Source organism: Argiope bruennichi, chromosome 6 (assembly GCF_947563725.1).
Source record: "Argiope bruennichi chromosome 6, qqArgBrue1.1, whole genome shotgun sequence".
Taxonomy (NCBI): domain Eukaryota; kingdom Metazoa; phylum Arthropoda; class Arachnida; order Araneae; family Araneidae; genus Argiope; species Argiope bruennichi.
This window is the reverse complement of record NC_079156.1, coordinates 70,927,809-70,952,156: the sequence shown is the minus strand read 5'-3', so window position 1 is coordinate 70,952,156 and position 24,348 is coordinate 70,927,809. Positions and strand designations below refer to the sequence as shown.

Genomic DNA, 24,348 nt, shown 5'->3' with positions numbered 1-24,348 from the left:
TTGTCCAAGTCTCTTATAGGACTTAGTTACCTGAAAATAAATTTTTCCATTAAAAGCTTATGATGATATAGTAATGATTCATCTGCAATGATCAAACCAAATGACATTTTTAATTTTGAACAACAATCTTTAGAATATTGCTGAATTGGATGTAAAGTGTTTTGATAAGAAGTGATAAATAGTCACAAACATTTTAAGTAATTTATTTTATTACTTCAATTAAAATAATTGCAATAAATAAATGATGAGAAAGGTTATTAAATATCAAAATGAATAAAGTGGAATTGAATGAAAATCACTGTTATGTTTCTACATCTGCTTTTTAATAGCTTTTGCCATAGCTTTTATGCCAGCCCAAGTCTCCTCTCCAGTTGGTAGAATCTGTTCCGCGGGTAGGAGGAAACCATGTCTGCCTTTGTCTCTCAGCTCTAAAGTATAAGAGTATTTTATTCCTGCAGCACCATAGGCCCAGTCGTCTGCTCCACCTGTAGCTTTATCTGAGAGGGGGGGAAAATAATAATAAGTGGCCCGCATTCAAAAGAAGCAGTGCTTCAGTAAGTAATTTGTTTTTTGAGCTGCAGTTTAGTTGTTTATAATTTCTCTCCGCAAGAACGTTTTCATATGAAGCACAATGCCATTTCTTTATCGCTATTGATGAACATTTCATCCATAACATTCTTTCTTCTGGCTTTTCAGACTATCGTTTGTGTAATGTAGAAAATGCATGCAGGAAGTGATTTATTTTTCGCCTTGCCAATTCTTGTTTATTTCATTAAGATCATGACCATTAGGTAATTCCCCTCGTGTGTATTTTTAAAAAATGAAAAGAAGCATGCACATTTCAATGTAAAAAAAGGAGAAAAATTACGATGTCTTTTTTCGATTGACTACACATTTAGGAACAAAAATATTAAATATTGTATGAGTATACTGTTTATTCTCAAATTCTAAAACTCCGCGCTTTTGCGCATGAGCCGGGATGAGTTTATTTGATCAAAATAGGGGCGAGGAAAGATGAAACTAGATGTTTACATTTGACAATTAGATGAACTCAGATTATAGGGGGATCTAGGAGGCGTAAAAACTACTTGAAACTCGTAATATTGTCAGAAAAGGATACTGATTCGCAATAAAATACTTGAAAGCTTTTTTTTAATGGGGTCTAAACATTAAATTATGATGAATAAATGAGATTTCTGCTCTTAAAATTTGGTAGTTCACATTTTTATAAAATACTAATTTTTTTAGATTAAAACACTTTTTTAATAACATTAAGAATGGTAGATAATCTGTCACATTTAAAGATATTATACAAAATATTTTTCATGGCAGATCTGCCATGATCTTGAATTGCCTTGAATTAGCCATATAATCAATACATAATTTTGAATTACAGTAAAATGCGCGCGACATGACACTCGCGTGCACATGGGGGGGGGGGGAAATATCTAATGGGGTGAAAATCAAAATCAAAGAAGGAACTCCAGAGTGAACGAAATTTCAAAAATTAATTGAAATGAATGAAATTTTAGTTAGAATTTGAAATTTTAACTCAAAAATTAAGAAACATTTTGGTATTTTCAGCAATAATTCCCGAAAACTATTACAATACACATAATTTTTACATTATCTTAAAATTCAAAAAAAAATTTGCCGGGTAAATATTTTTTTAGATATTTAATTAGTTTTTAAAAATATTTTAAGCATGTTTTCCAACAAGAATCGTAAGAATTCTGAATGAATATTAAATGCATCACAAACAATAATACAAAGGTGTAAAAAAAAAAAAAAAGAAATCTGAAGGAAGATCAAAGTTGTAGATAAGTCATTTTAAAGTTGCAAATATATTTACTATTTTGTTTTACAATCAGAATTGCAAATCTGAGTAAAAATCGTTATCGATAAATCAGATTTTACGAACTAGTAATAAATTTACTTAAATCGGAGAAGAATCTGTAAAAGATTTAAATTCATATTTAAAATACTATTAACTTGGAGAAAAATGCCAAATTTTACATTATTTAAGGTTGGAAATTAGGTTACATTGTTAATAGGCCGGAAATAACAAACTGTATGCATTTTTCAAATTTTAGAGGAGCCGTCAGAAGACAAGGGAAAAACATAGGAACATGGCTTCTAAAATAATATTACTTCTAAACTTGATTTCTAAACAATAAACATGACTTCTAAATTAATACTAAGAATATGAAGCTTAAATATATTTCGCTGAACAAGCCATTATATCTGAGATACATAAAATATTTATTTACATATTTTAATGCCCATTAATCCCGAGAATCAGCTGGTTTGAAATAAAAAATAGCGAAAACGGTACTGTAGTTATGGCTCGGTGATAGTTTCTGTTATAGTTCTATATAATTATTTTCAATTATATTGATGATGATGATGAACAACTTGGTTACCGAAATCGGCTAGTCTGTTTCTAAAATTATTGTGGTTTTATAGGAGGAGGGATATATTCCATTAGCACGGCATCAATTCTAACATACCAAGGTTTGGTAAAATGGTGATCATTAATATTCTTGAAATTTTTAATCCATGAAATGTTTAATTCATGAGCATTTAAATTGCATGTTGAACATGGGTTGATAACTTAGATTGCCTAACTTAGATTTAATATACAAAGTGTCCCTAAATTCATAGGCCAAACTTTAAAATAAACAGAGTAAGTAATTTATATATATATATATATATATATATATATATATATATATATATATATATATATATATATATATATAAAGAAGCATTTTTGTGTGTAGCAATAGAAGTTGGAGATGAAAATTGTAGGCGGAAGAAATGTTTTTAGAGTAGACGATATATAAGTTTAATGACGTAGCCTAAATGAAAATGAATATTTGGGAAGAAAACTAATGAATAGTTATGGAAGTTTATTTAATTGATGAAACGGTTTCACGATCTTTAAGAAAGCAGATGTGCATCTCAAATACGGGGCAGCGAATCGTAACGGCGTAAAGCTGTATTATGAACGCTTCCCTAAGGGGATAGAACTGGATCACAAAATTTTTCAGCATTTACACCGCCAGCTTTGCGAGAGCGGTTCATTTCACGCTGAATGTTGTCCACTCGGTCATCGGGATTTCTTGTTATTTTCGCTTATATTTTTTTCATTTACGGTCCCATATTGCTTTACAAAAAAATGCTACTTTATATGCATTTCACCTTCTCTTAAAATTTGGCCCATAAATTCAAGGGCACTGTATATTGTACCTGTAATAAAATTCTATGTTACACTTACATAAAACATTTGTTGAGGAACCAATCCTGTACTGTGTGCCATGAACTTCAGAGAGGGCTTTCGTAGCTTCTTGGGCTACTGCTACCTGTTGGGGAAAAAAAGTTGCAACATGATACCAATTGGTTATGAAATCGGATATTTAGAAAAAAAAAAAAAAAAGCAGAATTAGAGAAGAATCATTCGCCCATACCATTTGGTTATAATCGTCTGGAAGCTCGGTTGTCCACCCCCAAGGTGTGAGCCACAGCTGAGAGTAAGAATGGACTGCCAAATAGGCGACGAACTTTTCTTTCTGGGTAAAAATGTAATCAGAGATGGCTTTGGTTTCTGGTTCTGAAAATGCTGTGAAACCTGCGTATGTTTCGCTGCAAGGACTGCTGCTAGAGCCACCCTCTGAAATGGAAAAGGTAAATCTTGAATTTGGAAAACGAAGAAACTCCCGAAATAAAAATAAAAAATCTTATTGTCATAACCGATTTTTTTTCGTATATTAATGCGGTGAATAGATACTTAAAGTTCCGAGGCCTTGAAGTCGCATCGAAAAATCTAAATGATTGCTTTCCGTTCGTCACAATGGTGCACATAATGCTGTCTATAAACTTAGGAGCTTTACAATTTGCCCCTACAGCTGTCCCACCACAAACCCATCATCGGTAAAATAATAATAATAATAATAATAAAAAAATACGCCGAACCAGTTTCCTTTATGGTCAAGCAAGAACTAGAATACTTCTTTTATACTGAATTTCATGTCCTTCTACTTAAAATAATTCCCTGGAAAAGTTAATCTAAAAAAGAGATAAATGTCATGTAGAAATGAACTTGTAATAAGATGCAATTTCTAAATGGATGCATTTTGTCATAGTACTTCACACGGACAGCATTACAACTGAAGCCAGGGAGTAAATTGGCATATATCAAATTTACATACTTTAAATTTGCATATAAATTTAATAAATGTAAATAATCGTCTTTGGATTTGAACTCGAGTTCTCTCCTATAGTAGAGTAGTGCTCTAACCGTTAGGCTACCGAGTGCTCAGCTAGAATGCGACAATATCCTTGTTCTTAAGATAATTCCCTAAAAAAATTAATCTGAGGATGAGGTAACTGTCACAATGCCTACTTTTTCTTAGCAATTGCCTTCATTTATTGAACTTTAATGTACGATGTGCAAGGAATGTAATCTGGAAACAATTTAATCTTAAAGTTTTGAGACATAGAACTCTTTTATTCCAAAACTAACTCTGAACTAACTCTTTTATTCCAAAAGTACAACTATTTAACCAATGGCAATTCTTAACAGAGAAAAGGACAGAATAATATGGATTCCCACCCTTGCTGTCAAGTAAGAGAAAGATCTGGCCTCTTCAAAGAGACTTCTTATGTGCAGTCGACCACCTCGCCACCAATGAACGAAGCATCAATATCGACAAGATTCTTCAAAGAGATTATTTAAGTTTGAAGAGCTGGCCTGTGGGGTTGGTGGAAGGTATAATATACAACGGTTGATCACATCCATTCTATTCTATGTTACACAACTCTGTAGTGGCAGGGTGATCGATTGCAAATTTTGTCACTTGTAGAGTATTCTAAAGATAGCAATTAGGGATTGCAATACCGGGATACCGAATACCGGTATTTGAAGCCATTTATACAATTTTGTAATACAGGTATTCACAAGTTTAAATACCGGTTTTTCAGTATTTACTAAAATTTTTAAAATTGTCTCCACTATTGTTCAAGGATCGCCAACATAGCAAAATAGTATACGTTTTTGTTTTTGTGTCTCCCTAACGGGCGAAATTAATTAGCTAATCAATGGCTTAATTAATTGCATAAATCTAAATTAGTGAAACATGGATTATCTCTGAAAGAAGATATTGTAACCATAACGACTGATGGAGCAACAGTTATGAAAAAAGTTGGAACGTTGATTGGTGCAAATCAGCAATTGTGCTATGCTCATGGAATTCAATGAGGAGTAATAGAAGTATTATACCATAAAAATAAAGAACGGAAGAATCCAAATACTGTGTATATAGAAACTTCGGATTCCAACTTTGAAGAGAGTAAGAGTGAAAGTGGTACAGTAGACTCCCAATTATCCACGGGCGGGTTATCCGCGCCTGCCGCAGAAAGGTTTTTTTTTTTTTTTTTTTGACTGATTTTTTTAAAAAGATGCAGTTTTACAGTTATGCTTTTGTAATTACATAATAAATTACAGTATTAAAACAGTACATATGTATTAATTTTTCTGTGTATCCTTGACGCCTCTTGTAAATACTAAGCACTTTTCTGTTTTCATTAACAAAATGCATTTTAGGTTGGTCAGTTTTGAGTGATATACTAAAATATGAAGCCTTAGTTAAACATTTCCTGCTGTTTATTTTACGTTTTATTGCACATAAAACGATTTTTCAAAGTTGGAAGGACTGTTTTCTTTTTTGCTATACCCGTTTTTAGCTTTTTTCGTATTATCCGCGATTTTTGTTATCCGCGGCGGCCGCGCCACCCAATTCCGCGGATAATCGGGAGTGTACTGTACTGGCAATGAAGATAATGATAATGTAATTGTTGAAGAAGATATTACTAGTGAGGATGAAATATTAACTCATAAAGAATTGCTTCCTATAATTTATAAAGTTAGAAAAATCGTTAAGATATTTAAACGTTCCCCTATAAAAAAATGACATATACTAAAATATATACTAACTGAAAATAAAGCAGAATATATGTTAATATTAGATTCTAAAATACGTTGGAAAAGTTTACTCCTAATGATGGAACGATTTTTGAAAGTGAGAAATCCTATCCAAAAAGCAATACTCGACTTAATTCTGTAAATTAACTTTTCAGATGGTGAATTCGACTTAATATCCAGAATTGTATCAGCTCTACTTCCAATAAAATTGACTATTGTGGCATTATGTCGGAGAGCTTCTAATTTATTAATAGCTAATGCAACAATAAATTTTAGGTTGCAGTCACTGAAAGAACAGCGCACATCACTATCTGAAGAATTACATAATACATTGAAAAATCGCTCAGAAGAAAGGCATACCGAAATAGAAAATGTCTTACGGTATTTACATAATTATAATGATTTTAAAAATGAAAATGAAAAAGAAGAAAAGAAAATAACCAATTCAAATTTGATTAAGTTTATAGTAAATTTTCTTAAAATTTTTTACGCACAAACCTATCCATATTCAGAAGAATTCGGTTCAGTTATCGAAGATCATGATGACACTAATGGTTGGTAATATTATCGCGAATTCTAATTCCAAAAATTAGAATTAGCGATAAATAAATAAAAAAATCAACGAACCAAAGTACAATACATAAATCAGCTATATCCTAAACCATCCGACGAGAAATCGATTTATTGGAAGATGAGGGATTTAGAGGTAAATACTTGGAAAAAGTTTATCGCGCATCGCTAACAGTACCACCAACTAGCGTAGATGCCGAAAGTGCGTTTTCGACAGCTGGTAATTTTGTTTTTTAAGATCACATTTCGAAAATTTGTAATAGTACCACAGACTGAATAGTGATATTTATACTTTTTTGTGTTCTTTATATACTGTTTGTTCCTTTACTTTTTTTGTGATTCTTTATATACTGTTATAATTTATAAGTTACAAATTATTTTTGTGATATTTACACTCTCTAATAAAACTGGAAAATAAAACAAAGAAACACCTGTGTTTTCTTTCTTTTTCTAAAATTTCTAATACCGGTATTAAAACCGGTATCCCGGTATTAAGATCTAAAAAATACCGAATACCGGTATTGCAATCCCTAATAGCAATGGAAAGAAAATAACTGATTTCATGTTAGGATTGATTTTTAATGGGATACTGTAAAATATCAAGCTAAGTCTTTCAGTTCTTTTGTTTATGGAAAGAAGGAAATAAGAAAGCATAATTATAAATTTGTATAGTAATTTTGTATTAAATAGATATATGAATTTAAGTGTTAAATCATATATATTAAACACTTGCTTTTTGGATATTTGAAAGACTTTATGGCAAGAGGAGAATGAAGCTTACCTTTCCAATGAAATGCAAAATTTCTATTAAGATCAACACCTCGACAAAACAACATCATGCCTCTCCTGGATTTTCGCCACATTCTGTTCTGAAAGAAATCGATATTTTGACAAGAATCATTTATATTATTAAATTAGAGAAAGTATGAATCTTGTTTTAATTGAAAAATTCACAGATAAACAAGTATTAATAAGGAATTTTTGAAATAAAAGCACTTCGCCTAGATGAATTTTTTATATTTAATTTTAGAAATCTGAATTGTTGAATCATAGATAGGAGATGCTTAATGGTGTACCAAAGACAAAGGATCCACAGTATTACATAAATCATTCGGAATACGATGCAAGAAGTTCGACAAGCTTGGTAACGGATAACGATCGTTATTACACAAATAATATGAAACATAGATCTGAAAAATACAGTCGAGGTACACAGAAAGAACAACACTAGTTGAAAATCACAATACAAGCTGACAGTAAATTATTAATTCGAAAACAGTGACAAAGGTCACAACTATGGCTTGCTTCTTAAACACAATTTCAGACAGATAAATGACTGAATTACTTCAGCTTCCCACGTTTATATAGATTTTCCAAAGGGGAATTTTCCAGAAGAGTCTTCAGATCTCAGCTTTTGGTAGAGATGGAGCCAAAATTCTTGAAAATTCCTGATTCTTAGTTTTGCTCCAATTCAATTACCCTGGCATTCATTAAAAATATCTGTGAATCTCTCTTCTTTATTATGAGGCTAGCTGTGTAAGAAAACGGCGCGACAGATTCGTAATAGTATTATGATTATATCAACCATACTCGTCTTAAAGTCCTAGAACTTGTTATTTTTTAAAATTATATCAGCATATTTGACATTATAAAAAGGCGCAAGCGATCTAATACTTTTCTCCATGGTGCTCCCGACTAATCTTATAGTATCACTTATACTATAAGATTAGGATTTCTATTATTATTTTGCATATGCGTATCACTAAAAAAGCATCAACTCGAGTTTTATTTAAAATAATTTTGCTTAAAAATCTATCTAAAAACTACCATATTAATCCTACACTGTGCAGTGCTACATATTTCATCATTCAATATTTTTATTCTATAATTTTAAAATTAAAAAGCGTTAAAATTTGTGCTAAATTTTTTCAGAAATAAAAAAAATCGGTTATCTTTTAGCCAACCTAACAATATTGTATTTTAGACATGGTATATTGTGTTTTGTTTCGTAATGTGTTTTTAAAGGTGAAAAGGCATGATTTTGTGTGTTCATGTTCTGTAAGAAATTTTCCCAAGTAAATCAAAAATTAAAACAATCATTATTTAGTTTAAAGACTTTATTTCCGATTGGTCAGTTTGTAAATTATAGATGATTTATAAATGGGATTTTGGAGTTTTTGTATATACAGTCGTCAGCTGTTGATTTAAATATGAATCAAAGAACTAGTTCATTACGTTCATTTATCTGCTAAAACGAAATGAGCCACCATTTTCTCACATCTTTATTACGTTCATTTATCTGCTAATAAGAAGTGAACCACCATTTGTGTACATTTTTATACGACGGAAAATGATTTTGACGAGCATATGCATGCAACTACAACAAGTCAAGTGCTTAGTTCTTAGTCTTGAAGATGTACAATAATATTAATAATCATTAGACATAAGTCATAATCTATAGCGTTATTCGATTCTATGATACAGCACAGTCAGGGAATTAAGTCGGTTCTCTCCGAGTCAGATACTAAACTATTCCTTTTTTAGGGTTGATATTTTGCCATTTTGCTTCAGAGTATGACTCTGGTGTAAAAAAAATAACACCAGAAATGCTTCTCTAAAGCCCGGAAAAATAGATTCGCTTTTAAAATGTATTTTTATATAATGAAAGACATTATATATCTTAAAAGTTATTGCTCTATCATAACAAAATTGAATTTTAAACACATTTACTCAATATTTAGCATAATGATTTTCTTTTAAATAAACAGATGATTCATTTCCTGAAAATTCAATTTTCTAAACTATGTAAATTTCATCTAGAGCCACAATGATTTGTAAGATATCAACTTCCTAATTTGAGAGATTTAGGTTCGAAATCTGATTACATCGAAAAACTGTATATAAGCGAGCCTGGTGCATGTTAAAAACATCAGATCCAAAAGTTCTCCCTTTGATGTGGCAATAGCTCAGGCGTCACTTTTGTCATCTGGCCACAGTTTAAAATTACTGGATTTGGGTTCAAAATAGTTCTCGTCATATTTAAAATGAGGTTCAAATATAACTAAACTTAAATATAGGTTCAAAACACAGTTTAGTCCACAAATATTTTCTCAAGTACAGATAATAGGTTTTCGAAAATGTCATCCAATTTCTCTTCTAAAAGGTTATCCTTTTACACTCGGATGTCCCAGTTTAGTTACTATTCTAATCGGTATACATCTGAATATTTCTTGAGCATTAATTAAGGTTATCCTTTTACACTCGGATGTCCCAGTTTAGTTACTATTCTAATCGGTATACATCTGAATATTTCTTGAGCATTAATTAAGGTTATCCTTTTACACTCGGATGTCCCAGTTTAGTTACTATTCTAATCGGTATACATCTGAATATTTCTTGAGCATTAATTAAGGTTATCCTTTTACACTCGGATGTCCCAGTTTAGTTACTATTCTAATCGGTATACATCTGAATATTTCTTGAGCATTAATTAAGGTTATCCTTTTACACTCGGATGTCCCAGTTTAGTTACTATTCTAATCGGTATACATCTGAATATTTCTTGAGCATTAATTAAGGTTATCCTTTTACACTCGGATGTCCCAGTTTAGTTACTATTCTAATCGGTATACATCTGAATATTTCTTGAGCATTAATTAAGGTTATCCTTTTACACTCGGATGTCCCAGTTTAGTTACTATTCTAATCGGTATACATCTGAATATTTCTTGAGCATTAATTAAGGTTATCCTTTTACACTCGGATGTCCCAGTTTAGTTACTATTCTAATCGGTATACATCTGAATATTTCTTGAGCATTAATTAAGGTTATCCTTTTACACTCGGATGTCCCAGTTTAGTTACTATTCTAATCGGTATACATCTGAATATTTCTTGAGCATTAATTAAGGTTATCCTTTTACACTCGGATGTCCCAGTTTAGTTACTATTCTAATCGGCATACATCTGAATATTTCTTGAGCATTAATTAAGGTTATCCTTTTACACTCGGATGTCCCAGTTTAGTTACTATTCTAATCGGTATACATCTGAATATTTCTTGAGCATTAATTAAGGTTATCCTTTTACACTCGGATGTCCCAGTTTAGTTACTATTCTAATCGGTATACATCTGAATATTTCTTGAGCATTAATTAAGGTTATCCTTTTACACTCGGATGTCCCAGTTTAGTTACTATTCTAATCGGTATACATCTGAATATTTCTTGAGCATTAATTAAGGTTATCCTTTTACACTCGGATGTCCCAGTTTAGTTACTATTCTAATCGGTATACATCTGAATATTTCTTGAGCATTAATTAAGGTTATCCTTTTACACTCGGATGTCCCAGTTTAGTTACTATTCTAATCGGTATACATCTGAATATTTCTTGAGCATTAATTAAGGTTATCCTTTTACACTCGGATGTCCCAGTTTAGTTACTATTCTAATCGGTATGCATCTGAATATTTCTTGATCATTAATAATAATCATTAAGTAATAATAATAATTATTATTCGATCATTAAAAAATAATAAGAAGAATAAATGCTGTAGAGTTATAAGAATTTTCAGATTATTTTTCGGAAAATATCAGTTTATAAAATGATGTTTTTTACTTCTTGGAGCAATAAAGTGATCCCTTGCATTGTATAAATAATTATGGGTCTAATAATTTTTCTGAATGGGTTAAATCAGTGAGCATTAAAGGCTCCTTGTTCTAACATGGATGAACGATATTAAAATTTTCTATTTTATTTGGAAAAGAATAATCTCGCATTTTTGTAGATCCACATTGTGTACTCTTTTAGCTTATCGTATACCAAGCCCCTCTTCCAATGCTATGCGGATTTCCAGTTTTACGAGACAGAAATTTATGTTTGGTTATTTATCGTCATTTGTAATTGAAAAAAAGGATACACATTCTATTGGTGAATCAAAGATATTGCTTAAATCAATAACAACATTTTCATTTCAAGATTAATTCTACCAATATTGAAAGACTCTAAATAAACAACTTTTGTTAAGTGTTATTGTTAGAATACCCAAGGCATGTGCTTTGTTCGTTAAATACGCTCGCCCAGACGGGTTTGGGAGAAAGGGGAAAAAATTTGAGAACTCAAAACATATCCAATCATGCATTTTCTTAGAAGCCATCAGTTAAACGGGATTCTCATTTTATATCAGTCCTTTAAGAACGTGGGCTGTCATTGCGGTTTTTGAGGGATGGGGAGTAGGGAAATTATTCTTATCTTTGGAATAAAGTCTCGCATGTTTCAGTATTTTGAGTTACCCGAATTCGAATGATCTTAGAAATGAGAAAGTTAAAAATGTGTGCGAAACACCAGAAAAATAATATATATATATATATGTGGGAAAAGGCAACGACCAGCATTAATATTTGAAATATATTTATTAAGATTAAAGTACAAAGGACAAAACATTACTACATAGAACATAAAAGATACATGAGCGTGAAAAAAAGCAGCCAGTATATGTCAGCACAGTTGCACAAGAACATGAAGTAATTGAACCTTTAACGTTTCCACTTGAATCATATCCATCCAAAACGTGCACTAACGTCCATTAAAATATTCACGGCAAAAATCCACTCTTATCAAAATTCTTAGCATCAATTTAACGTCTTAAATTGTACTAACGTCCACAGCTTTTCAACAATTTGGCGGGATTTGCTAGGGGTATTCACGAGAAAGGCCGAGCCCCCAAAAATGTGGGAAAAGGCAACGACCAGCATTAATATTTGAAATATATTTATTAAGATTAAAGTACAAAGGACAAAACATTACTACATAGAACATAAAAGATACATGAGCGTGAGCTGCACGTCTTGCAGTCTCACTGCCTAACTCTCGTCTCCCATAATGGCAGGAAAGCATCACGTGATTAATGACGTGACGCAACATGGCCAGCATGGCGCCATACAGGATACGGGATCTGTCAGCGCTTCCCACATATTATATATATATATATATATATATATATATATATATATATATATATATATATATATATATATATATTGTCATCTTGAACAGAATGATAAACTGATACAAAAATTCCTTTTTTAAAGATCATTTCGAGGAAAAAATTTTTTGATACAAAAATAAAATTGATAAACATTTTGGTGTTTACAAAAACCTAAATCAGAGAACGCATGCATCTTTGGCTTTGAAAATCCAGCTTTCACTCAAGGGTGGATGTTATATTAATAAACTTTTATTACAAAGTGATATCTTTTTTATCTTTAAAAGTTTGTTCAGAATATTAAAACTGATTAAGAAAAAAAACAACTTACTATGGAATGACTATACACGTAACCATCTGGATTGACCACAGGTAAGATGTACCAATCGAAATAATCAACCAACTCTTTTACATCTTCGTGTCCATCGTATTCGGAAACGAGCTGCAAAATAAACGTTTAATTAAAAAAAATAATTTTGATGTTTTAAAGGCATTACATGATATTCATAAAATTAGGGGTAAATTAAATGTTTTAATATATAGAATCAGATGAAAAAACTCAATAAAGATAAATAAAACAACACTGATGTATTAAATAAATATTTCGAGTATAAAACAATATATAAAAAGAATAAAAAGTGTATACAATTAAACATTTATATCTATATTAATAATAAAGATGAATGTGCGCTTTGTGTGCATGTATTGACATTTTCAAGGTCAAACCATTTGACCTACAATTAGAAAATTTGGCCCAAGTAACCTTATAGAAATGTAAACATCGGAGTGGTGTTTTGAAATCTTAATAAATCGAAAATTAAGCAACATTTTGGTGTTTTTCTAGTAAAAACTTGCGAAAATATTACAGCAAAAAAAAAAAAATGCTTTTTACATAATTTTAAATGATTTCAATTTAATAATAGTCCAAATTTTTGCAGAATTTTGAGAATTAAAAAAAAAAAAATGTTTGCCTGATTTCCAACAATATAGTACTACGTTATTATTCTGAAGTTCAAACCATTGTGATTGTTAACTTTTTTTTTTCCATTCTTTAGCGCTAAGATAGGAAATTGATGAACCAGATAATTAGGATTTTAATAGACCTATGATGTTATGAAACTGTCTTTAATCAGTAGGCTCCATAGAACTAAATTTAGACAATCAAGTAACAAGACTTTAGGTGGAATCATGGACATGTAACTAGGGATTGCAATACTGGTATACCGGGATACCGAATACCGGTATTTTGAGCCATTTGTACAATTTTGTAATACCGGTATTCACAAGTTTAAATACCGGTTTTTCGGTATTTGCTAGAAATTTTTAAAATTGTCTCCACTATATGTTCAGGGATTGCCAACATAGCAAAACAGTATACGTTTTTGTTTTTATGTCTCCCTAATGGGCGAAATTAATTAGCTAATTAATGACTTAATTAATTACTTAAATCTAAATTAGCGAAACAAGGATCATCCCTGAAAGAAGCTGTTGTATCCATAACGACTAATGGAGCAAGAGTTATGAAAAAAGTTGGAAAGTTGTTTGGTGCAAATCAGCTATTGTGCTATGCTCATGGAATTCAATTAGGAGTAATAGATGTATTATACTAAAAAAATAAAGAACAGAAGAATCCAAATACTGTGGATATAAAAACTTCGAATTCCGACATTGAAGAGAGTAAGAGTGAGAGTGATATTGATAATGAAGATAATGGCAATGTAATTGTCGAAGAAGATATTGCTAATGAGAATGAAATATTAACCCATCAAGAATTGCTTCCTATAATTTATAAAGTTCGAAAAATTGTTAAGATATTTAAACGTTCTCCTACAAAAAATGCCATATTATAAAAATATATAATATGGCATTTTATGTAATATGGAAAATAAAACAGAATATATGTTAATAATAGATTCTAAGACACGTTGGAACAGTTTATTCCTAATGATGGAACGATTTTTGAAATTTAGAATTCCAATCCAAAAAGCAATAATCGACATAAACCTGTAAATTACTTTTTCAGATAGTGAATTCGACTTAATATCCAGAACTATATAATCTCTGCTTGCAATAAAACTGACTACAGAGGCATTATGTCGGAGAGATTTTAATTTATTAAGAGCTAATGCAACAACAAATTTCATGTTGCAGTCACTGAAAGAACAGCACACATCACTATCTGAAGAATTAATTATATATTACATTGAAAAATCGCACAGAAGAAAGGTATACCGAAATATAAAATGTTTTATGGTATTTACATAATTATAATGTTTTAAAAAATGAAAATGAAAAAGAAAAGAAAATAAGCAATTCAAATCTGATTAAATTTATAGTAAACTAGCCGCCTTTGGCGACCAGCCGGTTCGCCAATCTTAGTGTTCGTTAAATTTTAATAATTAAATATTTTATGCAATTCCAACTTCTTCAGCAAAATATTTTATTCTTCAGCAAAATATTTTAAAACTTCAAATTTTGATAGTCATATAATTCACTCATAATATTGTAAAGGCCTTCAGTCATAACGTGATATGTATCTCTCTAATTTTCTGTTACCCCTCGTAGAATTTATGCTTTAAATTAAAGTGTAAAGGATTAATCTGCAATTAATATAACAATATTTTTTACTGAAACAAAGCATTTTTTTAATAATATGATTACTGATAATAGAGTTACTGAGCGTTTAAACTTTATGGGCACTAAAGAATATCTTTCTTAATTTATGTAATATCTCAAGCATTTGTCAACAAAATTTTCTCAGATTCATCATGAATGGATCGATTCATTAACAATGTTTCATTTTAAATGCATCAAACACTCAGAAAATAAAATGAATCGTTTAAAATAATCTGTCGAAAACAGGTTTAAAAAAACTACTTAAAAAACGATGTACTTAAAACTATAAGCATATATAAAAAATATATATAACTAACATAAATACAATTTAATTACAAAAGCATGTAACTAACCTAAAAATAATTTAAATCATTGAAAACAGGTTAAAAAAAACTACTTAAAAAACGACGTACTTAAAACTATAAGCATATATAAAAAATATATATATAACTAACATAAATACAATTTAATTACAAAAGCATGCAACTAACCTAAAAATAATTTAAATCATTGTAAACAGGTTAAAAAAAAAACTACTTAAAAAACGATGTACTTAAAACTATAAGCATATACAAAAAATATATAACATAAATACAATTTACTTACAAAAGCATACAACTAACCTAAAAGTAATTTAAATCGTCCGTTGATAATGGTTGCCATGCCAACGATCAGAACACATGCGTGAATTTTCTTCGCCTTTTACGTAACGCAAATGCGTGAATTTTTCTACGCCAGTTGGGGTAACGCTATGAAGATTAGACATTTTTAATTTCCTTTATTCTGTGCTATTTTAATTCAAAAGTACTTCAGAATGAATCTGAAACATGGATTAATTAACAATGTTTAATTTTAAATGCATAAAACATTAAGAAAATAAACAGAATCGTTTGAAATAATCCGCCGAAAAATCTTAACCCTAGCCTCATTACTGTTGGGAGAAAAAAAGAACTAAAGCCTAAATCATTTGGCGTTGGGGAAAATTGAAGATTTTTTTGGCGGAAAAGTTGGCGGTGGGGAAAATGGAAGATTTTTTTGGCGGGAAAGTTAGTTTTTAATTAATAATTGACTACCCCTAACATTTAGGGGGATGAAAAATAGATGTTGGCCGATTCTCATAGATACCGGATAAGCACAAAAAATTTCATCAAAATCGGTCAAGCCGTTTCGGAGGAGTATGGCAACGAAAACTGTGACACGAGAATTTTATATATTAGATTTTCTTAAAATTTTTTACCCACAAACCTATCCACGTTCAGAAGAATTCGGTTCAGTTATCGAAGATTATGATGACACTAATATCGATAGTGAAAAGGAATTGTCAATTGAACAAAAATTAGAATTAGCGATAAATAAAAAAAAATCAACGAACCAAAATACAATACAGAAATCAGCTATATCCAAAACCATCCGACGAGAAATTGGATTTATTTGAAGATGAGGGATTTAGAGGTAAATACTTGGAAAAAGTATATCGCACATTGCTAACAGTATCACCAACTAGCGTAGATGCCGAAAGAGCTTTTCCGACAGCTGGTAACTTTTACACAAGATTACTTTTCAGGCTTAATGACAGTACAATTGATGCATTATGTTTTTTAAGATCACATTTCAAAAATTTGTAATATTACCACAGACTGAATAGTGATATTTACACTTTTTTGTGATTTAAATAAGTAAGTTTCTTTACTTTTTTGTGATTCTTTCTATACTGTTTTAATTTATAAGTTACATATTATTTTTTGTGATATTTACACTCTCTTATAAAACTTAAAACAAAGAAACACCTGCGTTTTCTTTCTTTTTTTAAAATTTCTAATACCGGTATTAAAACCGGTATATCGGTATTAAGATCTAAAAAATACCGAATACCGGTATTGAAATTTTGGTCCGGTTTTGCAATCCCTACATGTAACTTTATTTTATGATTATTACGATATGTAAACGATTTAGATATGTCTTCATGTCCTGGTGAACCAGATGATCGTCTAAGGCTATTAGTATATACCAAACCAGTGGTGTTTTGCCGACCAGTTGTTATTATAAGGCAATATTGATTATATTTAATTTCAATAAATCTCTCATATAGTAGAAGATGCTCCAGCTACACGGGCTGTTATCTTGTTAATATTATCTCAGATTTGATTAGCCAATAGACACTGACAGAAAGTTCAAGAAATAAACAAAAAAAAAATGCATATATAATTTTCTATATATTTAAAATGTAAATATATAATAACATTAAATCACTGAAAATGTATTGAAACAAATAGTGATCCACTAATAAAAAATTGCATTTGCAAATACAAAATTAAAAAAAAAAAAAGAGTATGAAGTTATCATGAAAGTTCTCTTCTTCAATTGTACAAACTCACACTGTGCGCAATGTAAGTGACTGTTGCTGGACTGATCCATTCTCGAGCATGAATGCCGCCATCGATCCATATTGCAGGTTTTGATACTGTTGAAGATTTGGAGCCTATCTGTAAAACAGAAAAAATAACTAAATAATAATATCAATTATTACCTCAAATAACTAAATAATAATCTCAGATAATTTATTAAATGAATTCCACTTTTCTGTAAAAACTATAATAAGAAATTTTAATGCTTTTATCGATATTTTGAACTATGGCAAAAACAACCGATGAAATATTTTGAAGTCAAATTTAAACAAAGATAAAACAGAAAGCAGATGGAAAGCCCAGCTGTACAAAGCCCTACCTTCATAAATAGCTATACATTATTTCAAGAAAGCAGGGCTATTGCTGGATTTTGGCCTATAGAAATTGATAATCATTTTAATTTGATGCTATAAAGTATCTTGCAAAGCTAAATTGTATATCTAAATATTTAGATTTGAAGTTATAATGATTTGAGTACATCATTTCATTAAAATCTGAAAAACAAAGATACTGTACGGCTCTGATGAGTTGGCGACTGAATTTCAACCTCAGACAGACGAATGTATTTTTTCCTTAGAGAGAGAAAGAGAAAGATAAGTAGGAAACGGAAAGCCAGTTGCAGAGAAATTATAGGATTGTAATAAATACAATTGTAAGGAACCGGGTAAAATTCGAATTGCCGAATTTTGAGCTCATTATTGATATATATTCAATCACGTTTTATGAAGGAGTAAACATAGCCTTTCTGACAAATTTTGTTTAACTTCCATCTCCTAACTCAATCTACCAGATTGTATTTCTACAAAAGATACGCATAGTTGCTCCTCTTACTACATTTACTACATCATCCCATCCAATTTAATAGGTTTAGAGAGAAAAAAACCCTCAAAAACTTATATAAGATTAGCGTTTTGATACGCAATTTTTAAGGGATTTTATTAGAATCACATAAGAATAATTTTATTGCTCCTCTTACTACATTTACTACATCATCCCATCAAATTTAATAGGTTTAGGGAGAAAAAAACCCTCAAAAACTTATATAAGATTAGCGTTTTGATACGCAATTTTTAAGGGATTTTATTAGAATCACATAAGAATAATTTTATTGCTCCTCTTACTACATTTACTACATCATCCCATCCAATTTAATAGGTTTAGGGAGAAAAAAACCCTCAAAAACTTATATAAGATTAGCGTTTTGATACGCAATTTTTAAGGGATTTTATTAGAATCACATAAGAATAATTTTATTGCTCCTCTTACTACATTTACTACATCATCCCATCAAATTTAATAGGTTTAGGGAGAAAAAAACCCTCAAAAACTTATATAAGATTAGCGTTTTGATACGCAATTTTTAAGGGATTTTATTAGAATCACATAAGAATAATTTTATTGCTCCTTTTACTACATTTACTACATCATCCCATCCAATTTAATAGGTTTAGGGAGAAAAAAACCCTCAGAAACTTATCTAAGAATAGCGTTTTGATACGCAATTTTTAAGGGATTTTATTAGAATCACATAAGAATAATTTTATTGTCAGATAAAATAATTATTCTGGTTGAAATCTTACGAATAAATATGTTTAAAAAATGATATAGATCGGGAATTGAAGGGGAAAATTCCGATTTTCCGTCATTTAACTAACTAAAAATTATAAATATGATTAAAAATCCTGCGAGAAAAATTCGAGAGAAATTTCTTTAAGATTAATTTGACGAAATTTTTTTCATTGTAATTAATATTCTTTTACATTATTCTAATAAGTTACTTATTTTAAATGATATTGTTCAGAAGTTATTATATTATCTGTATAATTAAACATGCGTGGTGAAAAAAATTATCCAAATTTATCTATATGGGTAATCTAGGTATAATTTATCATTGTACCTAGATTACCAAATTCGAGACCAGTGGTTACCTTTTGTTTCTAGATTAAACTACGAAAGTATTTTTCAAAGTTTTGATTAGATTTTTTTTAATTAAAAATTAGCATCTGTTTTTAGTTTCCTCTACAATTTTGGGGGAAATTATCATTGCTTTCCATGTCCCTTTAAAATTCAAGAAATAAATTTTACAATGATACAAATTTTATTAATTCTCTAAAATTTCAAAATATTTTTAAACATAGTTTACAATTATACTTTTTATTGCTTTAGCTACAATATTTACACTGCATCGATATTAAATGAATTTTTTTTTGTATTTATGTTATCTATATCTATACTTATAATAAAGTTCAATGTGTGTGTGTGTGTGTGTGTGTTGGCGCTCTACAGGCCAGGTCATTTGACATACAGCTATCAAATTTGGTACATGTATACCTTAGAGGTCGGGAATGTGCACCTGGGGTCCCTTTTTTTGAAATTTTAATTATAATTTTAATTATTAATTAAAAACTAACTTTCCCGCCAAAAAAATCTTCCATTTTCCCCACCGCCAACTTTTCCGCCAAAAAAATCTTCCATTTTCCCCACCGCCAAATGAGTAAGGCTTCAGCATTTTTTTTCTCCCAACAGTAATGAGGCTAGGGTTAAATGTTTTTCGGCGGATTATTTCAAACGATTCTGTTTATTTTCTTAATGTTTGATGCATTTAAAATTAAGCATTGTTAATTAATCCATGTTTCAGATTTATTCTGAAGTACTTTTAAATTAAAATAATACAGAATAAAGGAAATTAAAAATGTATAATCTGAATAGCGTTACCCCAACTGGCGTAGAAAAATTCACGCATTTGCGTTACCTGAGCTGGCGAAGAAAATTCACGCATGCGCAGTGTTCTGATTGTTGGCATGGCAACCATTATCAACGGACGATTTAAATTATTTTTAGGTTAGTTGCATGCTTTTGTAAGTAAATTTTATTTATGTTAGTTATATATTTTTTGTATATGCTTATAGTTTTAAGTACATCGTTTTTTAAGTAGATTTTTTAAATCTGTTTTCAATTATTTAAATTATTTTTAGGTTAGTTGCATGCTTTTGTAATTAAATTGTATTTATGTTAGTTATATATTTTTTTTTGTATATGCTTATAGTTTTAAGTACATCGTTTTTTAAGTAGTTTTTTTAAACCTGTTTTCGACCGATTATTTTAAAAGATTCATTTTATTTTCTTAAAGTTTGATGCATTTAAAATTAAACATTGTTAAAGAATCGATCTGTTCATGATGAATCTGAGAAAATTTTGTTGACAAATTCTTGAGATATTACATAACTTAAGAAAGATATTCTTTATTGCCCATAAAGTTTAAACGCTCAGTGACTCTATTATCAGTAATCATATTATTAAAAAAAATGCTTTGTTTCAGTAAAAAATATTATTATATTAATTGCAGTTTAGTCATTTCCATTTTAATTTTAAGCATAAATTCTACCGGAACTAACAGAAAATTAGAGAGATACATATTATGTTATGGCTGAAGGACTTTATATTATTATGAGTGAATTTACATGACTATCAAAATTTGAAGTTTTAAAATATTTTGCTGAAGAATCTATTAAAGTTGGAATTGCATAAAATATTTAATTATTAAAATTTTAATAAACATTAAGATTGGCGAACCGGCTGGTCGCCAAAGGCGGCTAGTCATTACAATAAAATTAACACAATTTAAAAAATAAAATAAAAAAACATTTGCATGCGACGATATTATAATCTAAAGGTTCATTTTTTTGCCGATAGATAATACTGAAAATTATTTTTTATATAATTCACGTGAAATCAATATATTTAGAAAAATGTATTTTCTAGCAAAGTTTGATCTTTTCTTTCATTTTTTAAAATAAGAAATACTATACACTTTCTTTAAGACTGATTTAGGAGTTAACGATTTTTTTCACTTCTGAAATAAATTATATTCCTGTTATTAAGTTTGGGATTCAGTAATTTTGGACCATTGTTAGTTACCCTCCTTGTATAAATTGGAATATAGTGTTACAAAGCATTTAAAAGAATTACTCATCATTTCAGATTATTTTAGCTAAAACAGGATACAAATCTTAGTTTTATAATGTAAAATTTTGAAATATTGCGTTGGCAAATAAATTTTTTGTTAATTCAAAAATATTTAGATAACACTTTTTTTACATGATTGCATAGCACTAACAAAACTCGGTGTGCGTTTCCCGCGATACGATGAATATCAATGCCCTCAAAATCACAATTTTATAAAATAAAACCATGAAAACAATTTTAAAAAAAATCAACATTGATTGTGCAGATTTATTTTTCTTCATAACAACGATATCGTCTGCTGAAACCACTGAGGGCAAAAGTCGAAACAAATAAATAAAAGTAAAAATAAGTTATAAAAACAAACAGCAATGTTATAAAAATGATTATCAAAATTCTTGATTTTCCAATTTGGCACCTTGCCAAATCAGTGAAAAATTAAAAACTTCTGTCGAGTCGACTGCGCGTCATCGAAAAAAATCTTCGAATATTTTTTTCTATTTTCGCAGAACAATTAGTTAAAAATCGTTCATTAAAATTATTTTGATAGTTTTTGTTTTAAATTAAAGATAAATGTTTAAATAATGATCTTAAATTTGAAAAGATAACTGAATTAGAATATCGAATGCAGGAGTATTAGTTTCAATTCTTAAAGTTTTCATGAAAAGTGACTGGTGTTTAAAAAAAATGAATATTAATTAAAGTTAATGGTACAAGACAACTTTTTCGAATGACAATTTTTTGTTCTCTTCAACGGCGTATAGATTTTTTTTTTCTGTAATGATTAAAGAAGATACTACGTAAGAAAAATCATCAAAAAACAATATAAAAAAATTCTAAATTAAATTTTTTAATTTGGACTTAGAAGTCCGTCGAATTACCATTACGACTATATGTGTGAGAAGTTTCATGTTTATTAATGTAATAAATTTATCTGGATACCGGACAGAAATGCAAGTTATAGCGAAAATTTTTCAAATGAAATCACGTCACACTAAGTCATTCATTTCAAATAACAAATCAGTTTTGAAATTCATTAGCTGTAGCTTGGCGTAAATCCATACATTAGTGAACATTCGCTCTATTCCAACCCATTTTTTAAAATAAAAAATCAAAGATTAAAAAAATGTTCTTCTTTAAAAAAATACACTGAATATAGCTAACACGATGAGTAAAACAAATCTATTAAAATTAATTGTAATTCTCAAATGAACATACGTATTTAAAAGACATTTATGTTCAAGTTCTTTAAATAATGAAAACTTACTTTAATAGCTTTCAAATCTCTTCCTTCAGATGATTTTCCTATGGAAATGATGGAAGATATGTTGGGATTTCTGTCCACAATTTCATCCAAATATTTATGAATCTGAAAAAAAATCACCGAATTGGCCGATCATTGAATACGGTAATTCCTAAAAGGCATTACTTTTTATTGAAAAAATAAATTAAGAGGATTAGTTTTTGCATTAACCTTATTTCTTTTATTGACATTCAGTTAAATAAAACATTTTATTCCATTTTTATTGACGTTGCAAAGCATTCAATTGGAAAAAATTTTTTGATAAAATGAAAAGTCAAACGTATAATTAGTACAAGAATATTGAAATAGATTCGCTAAATTATTTTCATTTTCAAATAATTTTATTTATGTAATAAATTGTTATAACTGTAAAATTGCAGGACAGCTTTATATTTGCGGAATTCAACAGGATTTTTGTTTAGTAATTTTAGAAAGTTTGCAATTTTCCCTTTTTTTCATTTAAAAATAGCAACTACACTGCGTAAAAAAAGTAGAAAGACACTTGATTTTCTAACAATAACCGAAAAATATTTTATTTTTACTAAAATTTTTTATTAGAAACATTTAACAAATATTTCAAAAATACAATTTTAACATCAAAATTATGATGTTCAAACATAAAATATTAATGGCAACAAAAATAGTTTCTCTTTTTTGAAACTTTGTAAAAAAAGTAGAAGGACAGCATTATAATGAATGAAAAAATAGTGACTTTAATAAGGAATGGTCTTCCCATTGGCTTTTATAACTTCAAATATTCTGTTTGGAAGTGAATTGTATAGAGTTTGAATTTCAGTTTGACAAAAATTGTCCCACGAGTCATTCAATGCTTCTCGAAGCTGAGTTTGCGAATCAAATTGCCTTCCATCAGCATAAAATCGACAAACTAGCATTGTCCAGATATTTTCCACTATATTAAGGTCAGGACTTTTGGCTGGCCATGGTAAAACATCCACATTATTTGTTAGGAACCAATTTTTGACTCCAGTCGCGGTGTGAATGGAAGCTCCGGCTTGCTGAAACTTCCACTCTTCACCCCCCATGTCAGAGGCATAAGGAAGAAGCTCGGAATTCAGCACTTGAATGTAGTCTGTATGTTTTTGCCTACCATTTAAGAAAACCAGACTTGTCCTTCCTCCGTATCCAACAGCCAACCAAACCATTCAACTCCCTCCTCCCATTTGTCGTGTTGAATAGTATTCGCCTTCAGTCCCCAGACAATGCCAGTAGTGCTGATATCCGTCTGGACCGTCTAAGTTAAATTTCTTTTCATTGGAAAATATCACAGAAGTCCATTCTGTAGTCCAGGACATGTGCTCCTTAGCCCACGCTAAACGGTTATCAATGTGAGCTTGTTTCCACTTAGGATGATGTTTCCGTTTTTTGAAAATGAATTTTTTTAGATCTTTTAATATAGTTGTAAACTGTTTGTTTCGTCACATGATTAAGTCCTGCTTGATTTCTTGCCTTTGAAACACTTCCTTTGTTTTTCTTCAGCACACGAGCAAGTTTTCTTTCATCA

The 24,348-nt window shown here is 29.8% G+C and overlaps 1 protein-coding gene across 1 annotated transcript in view; it reads right to left on the bottom strand.

Annotated features, from left to right (window-relative positions):
• Window positions 1–244: 244 nt before the first annotated feature.
• LOC129971771 (carboxypeptidase B-like) overlaps window positions 245–24,348 on the bottom strand; it is a 36,127-nt gene continuing 12,023 nt past the window's right edge. The window contains exons 6-12 of the mRNA XM_056085748.1: window positions 22,791–22,892; window positions 17,531–17,638; window positions 12,871–12,981; window positions 7,335–7,422; window positions 3,471–3,673; window positions 3,281–3,365; window positions 245–497 (exon numbers count right to left, since the gene is read on the bottom strand). Coding sequence (XP_055941723.1) covers window positions 310–497; window positions 3,281–3,365; window positions 3,471–3,673; window positions 7,335–7,422; window positions 12,871–12,981; window positions 17,531–17,638; window positions 22,791–22,892 — 885 coding nt within the window. The 3' untranslated portion in view covers window positions 245–309. The remainder of the gene's footprint in view (window positions 498–3,280; window positions 3,366–3,470; window positions 3,674–7,334; window positions 7,423–12,870; window positions 12,982–17,530; window positions 17,639–22,790; window positions 22,893–24,348) is intronic.